The sequence below is a fragment of the Abrus precatorius genome, unplaced genomic scaffold (genome assembly GCF_003935025.1).
Source record: "Abrus precatorius isolate BTA unplaced genomic scaffold, Abrus_2018 Scaffold8, whole genome shotgun sequence".
NCBI lineage: Eukaryota > Viridiplantae > Streptophyta > Magnoliopsida > Fabales > Fabaceae > Abrus > Abrus precatorius.
In genome coordinates, this window is record NW_020874428.1 from 6,433,890 (window position 1) to 6,438,844 (window position 4,955).

At 35.8% G+C, this 4,955-nt stretch overlaps 1 protein-coding gene across 1 annotated transcript; it reads left to right on the plus strand.

Moving 5' to 3' along the window:
• The first annotated feature begins 547 nt into the window (after window positions 1-547).
• On the plus strand, window positions 548-4,746 carry LOC113847497 (probable transcription factor KAN4). Its single transcript, XM_027476649.1, has 6 exons — window positions 548-1,493; window positions 1,776-1,852; window positions 2,122-2,158; window positions 2,416-2,530; window positions 3,949-4,045; window positions 4,191-4,746. The coding sequence occupies exons 1-6, from the start codon at window positions 992-994 to the stop codon at window positions 4,359-4,361; spliced, it is 999 nt and encodes a 332-aa protein (XP_027332450.1). The 5' UTR covers window positions 548-991; the 3' UTR covers window positions 4,362-4,746.
• The last annotated feature ends 209 nt before the right edge of the window (window positions 4,747-4,955 follow it).

A 4,955-nucleotide genomic window follows, 5' to 3' on the forward strand; every position in this document is an offset into this window, starting at 1 on the left:
GAGTGTGACTATAACTGGGAATGGTCCAGGGTGTGAAGGGAACATGGATGGAGGGTATCCCATGGCTAAGAGTTAAAAGAAAAGGCGATGAGGTTCAATGCCACATCTGCATGTAACAGAGCTATGAGGGGTCAGGGTGAGTTTAGAAACAGGATATTTTGCTCTGCCAGTCAATCCTCGTTCATAATAAAACGGGAATATTCCAATTCAAGAAATGCATTAAAAAGAGATAAATTAAACCCTGATACAAACAAAAAGAGCAGAGAATTTTAACGGGTCACGATCCATCAACGTAAACTAGAGACTCAATTCCCATTCCAATATTCCATTGAATAGTACCCATTTTGTTTTTCTCCAAATCCAACCATATTCCTGCCAGCAACCACCATTATATCCCTGCTACCTCTCTTTTTTTCCCTTTTCTTTTTAATTTTAATTACCTGTAGATAAGGGAAAACTGACCTCAGGCCCCAGGCCTGCTCTCTCTCTCTCTCTCTCTCCATAGTACTTTGGTGACTAATCTAAGCTCTCTCAGCTTCCATAAATAACTAGTACCCTTTTTCACTAACTTTTTGTTCAAACCACCATCCCCAAAAAACTCTGATTTTTTTCCCTTTCTCTTTCATTTTTTAATCTGACTAGTGACAAGTAGTCTCTGGAAAATTAATTACTCTCTCGGCTTTAAAATTTTCCTTCAACCCTAGTGGGGGATCCTACTAAAAGCCTAGCTAGCTACACCACAACCAATGCAAATCATAAGTCACTCATGATATAATCACAGTTTTAAACCCTTCCTTTTCACCTCTTTCATCCATTCTCCTCATCAATCCATATACCTCACTTCTATTTCTTACTATATTTGCTTCTCTAAACTTTTTTTTATTTTTGGTTTTTTTTCCCTTCATCCTTTCTCTTCCCTTTCCTTTGTATATTTACCACCGGTTTGTGGCAAACCTAGCTAGCTAGATCTCTAGTTCTCTCTGCTATTCTCATGTTTACTAATTCGCACCACAAAGTAATGGGAAACTTATCACCTTTGTCGGAGCCAGACCTCTCCTTAAACATTAGCCCACCTTCTATTTCGGATTCTGAAGCCAAAGAAGTGGGAGGCTTTAGCAAAGTGCTTTACAATGATATGTGTTCAACCTCTGATTCAGGAAGTAGTGGAAGTGATTTAAGCCATGAAAATGGGTTGTTCCACACGGACACTGTCCATAACCTTGTTCATCGTGAGCCCACATTGAGATTAGGCGTTGGAAACATGCCAGATTTGAATCCACATCATCATCATCATCACCAAGTACAAGGAGTCCCGAGAAACTTCAATCACCACCACCACCACCTCCAACCTCACATCTATGGCCGCGATTTCAAACGAAGTGCAAGGGTTGTTAATGGTGTCAAAAGAAGCGTCAGGGCTCCTAGGATGAGATGGACCACGACCCTCCATGCCCATTTTGTTCATGCGGTTCAGCTTCTTGGAGGCCATGAAAGTAAATTCATAGACATTTTCCAATTGCATATCAAACTTGGTTTACTGTAAAGAAATAATCGGTTTTTTCATATATAATTTCTTGAAAGAACTTGTGAAAATAATTCATTAGTTTTTTGAAAAAGTTCAGCTCTCCTGAGCATGGTCTAATTACATGCTTTGAGTAGGTTGATCGTTTCTTCAGTGTTCAATGTAAAAGCTGATCGATGCTCTTGAGATTTCTGATGGAAACCATGACAACAAGGTTACGTCTAATCTTGGATTTGTCTTGTCACACTTGCAGGAGCAACTCCGAAGTCTGTGTTGGAGTTAATGAATGTTAAAGATCTAACCCTAGCACACGTCAAGAGTCACTTGCAGGTGGGGTAGTTACTATTTCCATATCTCCATTATTCTCCTTAGTCTTTGAGCTTAATGAGTGAAGTTTCGTTTCTTCCCCTTTGAATTTCTGACTAGACAGACAAAAGTAAGAAAGAAAGGAAAAAGCAACTATTGTTAGTCGTTATAGGTTGGCTCTAGTAGTGGGGAGGGTAGAACCAAGGACTAAGGACAAAGGGGGTATCTAGGTATGCAATCTTAGCCTTGTAGACTTTTCTTCTCATTTTATTTTATGTGGGGTGTTCATGCAGATGTATAGAACAGTGAAGAGCACTGACAAAGGCACAGGTAATTCAATATGGATGTTCCTTCTCAAGGACCCATTTTTCACATTTCTTCTATTATTATTATTATTATTCTCTTTGTTTGAGATCTTTGGTGATTCGAGTGTGACAGAAACTCTATGATTTGCATCTAGTACTGTTCCCCGTTAAAAACAAAAGTTGTTTGGCATAGGACCGAGTTCAAAGTCCTCAAGTGAACTATTAAGCTCTAGTGTCTGATAAAGGAAGAGCAATGGCTCTATTGTTTCATGAAAATTGCAGGTCATGGGCAGACAGATATAGGCTTGAGCCGAAGGCCAGGGATTGTTCATGTGCATGCAGCCACAGCTACTTGTGAGAGACCCAATTTACTTGACCCGCTTCAAAAATCGCACAGGTGATTAGATTGTTCATATTTGTATTCCTCAACCTACCTATTATAGCTCTCTTTTATTTTCAGTTTCACTCACACTGCGATGCTGTTTTCTCTCTGCAAATCAATGTGAACGTAATAGTAAGTTATTGACGGATCATGATTCAATGACCTATATACAGAGCCATTAAAAGCTATGCTAATGTACATGCACGAATATTCATGAATGCCTCGTGCTCAGGCTTTTTTTTCTTTTGAAAAAAGAAAAACTTGCAAATACTAGTTAATTTTAAGGAATCATATGTGGTGTTTCCAGATACATAATAAGAAGTTAAAAAAGGGAAATTAATATTACAAATATATTTATTATATAGTAAATATAAGATTTTTTATTTTTATGCAATTAAAAATATTTATTTATGATGTATTTAATATTTTTACACTGTATACTCGTAGACATTGTACAATGAAAAATCCTTATTTTTCCTGTTTGTTTTTAGCTTTCTTGCTTATCTTTTATATTGCGGGGTTCTATAACGAGAAGTCTAACATTACATAGATTTTGATGAGTAAAGCCTAGGGTTTTTATAGGTATGTGGGTAACTGGGTATGGTAATTTTTTACGTGGACTCTTTCAATGATGCTTTCGGATTACTCATCTTTTAATCGTCAATGTAATGATCCCAATATGTAGCAAAAAGTCTGACATTTGGTTCAAATCTCAACGTGTTACCCATATTACATTTAATTTTTTTTAATACGTGGTTAAATGAAAAAAATTAATAAATTATATATATATATATATATATTAAAAAATACAGTATTTAATATTTTTAATATATTAAATTTCGTGATGTTTTATAATTTTTAATAAAAAATATTATGTATAAATTTTAATTATGTAAAACACACAGTAAAAATGCAGTTTTAAAATCCTCAATTGATTGTAAGCTGCTAAGCAGTCTCCTAATTTTTTACTATAATAAAAAATAATGATATAATAATGAAGAAGGAATGTCTTTTTTAAGGTATCCTAGAAAAATAGAGAAATTCATGTACATCCACTTACCAACAACATTAGCTCCTTCTCATAATGAGGATTGAATGTATAAATTTTATCTCTTTCCGTTTCTGGCCCCTTCATAAAAACACTCTAGTTTCTACATCTCACTCCGATCGAGTTCCAGGAAAATTTGAAACATTTCGATGTTGACCGTTAATATGTATTACATATGCCATCGTACCCTGCAAAGCCAATCATAAACTGTTGGCGATGCCATTTTGAATTGCATGCATTTGGATTGGATTTTGGGTTTTGAATTTCGAGTTTTGGTCAACAAAATGATTGAGTGTTAAAACGGGCTAATGAACAACTTCATTAGTTGCTTTAAAACATGTTTACCATGTAATATATTAATCATTCTCTCACTTTACACACTCAGGACATGGCAATCATCAATAGGGACAAATACAAACAATTGTAGACAAGAACCGGAAATCGGATTGACCTATTCTCAGCTAAAGGGAAATGAAACGATGGTGAGTTGGGACGGACATAACTGGATCTAGCATGTGGCTTGTAGTTTTGTTGCATATACTATACCATATAACTAGGCATAAATAAATATATACTTATTTCTAAATGGCTTATGTCACTGACAAATATATAATAAATTTGAAACAGGTGGATGAGCATAATTATGGAGGCCTGTCAAATTGCATGAAGGAGAGTTTGGATTCTACCCCTTTGTCACGTTCCGAGGCGATTCTTGACCTTGAATTCACCCTTGGAAGATCCAGTTGGCAAACAGAACACGCCGAATCATCAAGAGAGTTAACTCTTCTCAAGTGTTAAAATTAAATAAGCATCACCCCTTTCCTTGTCACTAAAATACCGTACTTGATAGGTGGAGGGGAAAGAGGAATATATATACATATATTATTCCATGTGAATGATATATATATATATTTCTTAGTAGTGTCTGGGAAGAGAGATGAGGAATGGGATAAAGGCTTTGCTACAAAACATATGCTTCAGTCCAAAGAATTTCAGGCACTGTCTTTGATGTCATTTTCGGTGCAAGGTATATAACATTAAAAGAAAATTAGAATGCCTCTTTCAGGCCATGGACCATGGGTTATAGTTAGGCTAAATAGGACCCATTTTGGAATGCTGATTTTGGACAGGTGGGTCAAGTTTTATGCCAGACTATCATAACATCCTTCTCATCATATCTGTACCCGAGAGAGCCTTACACTTGCATGTTTAGCTTCAAACAAATGGAAATTATTTTTCTCGTTAACTCAAATTCTCGAGTTACTCCTCTTCTTGTAGTGTATTTGGCTTCATGTCAAATTCACTTAATTACAAGTTATAACTTTGAATTAAAATGAAATTTAACGTGATTCAATGAGTTTTTCAAACTGCACTTCTTCTTCCTCTCTCTCC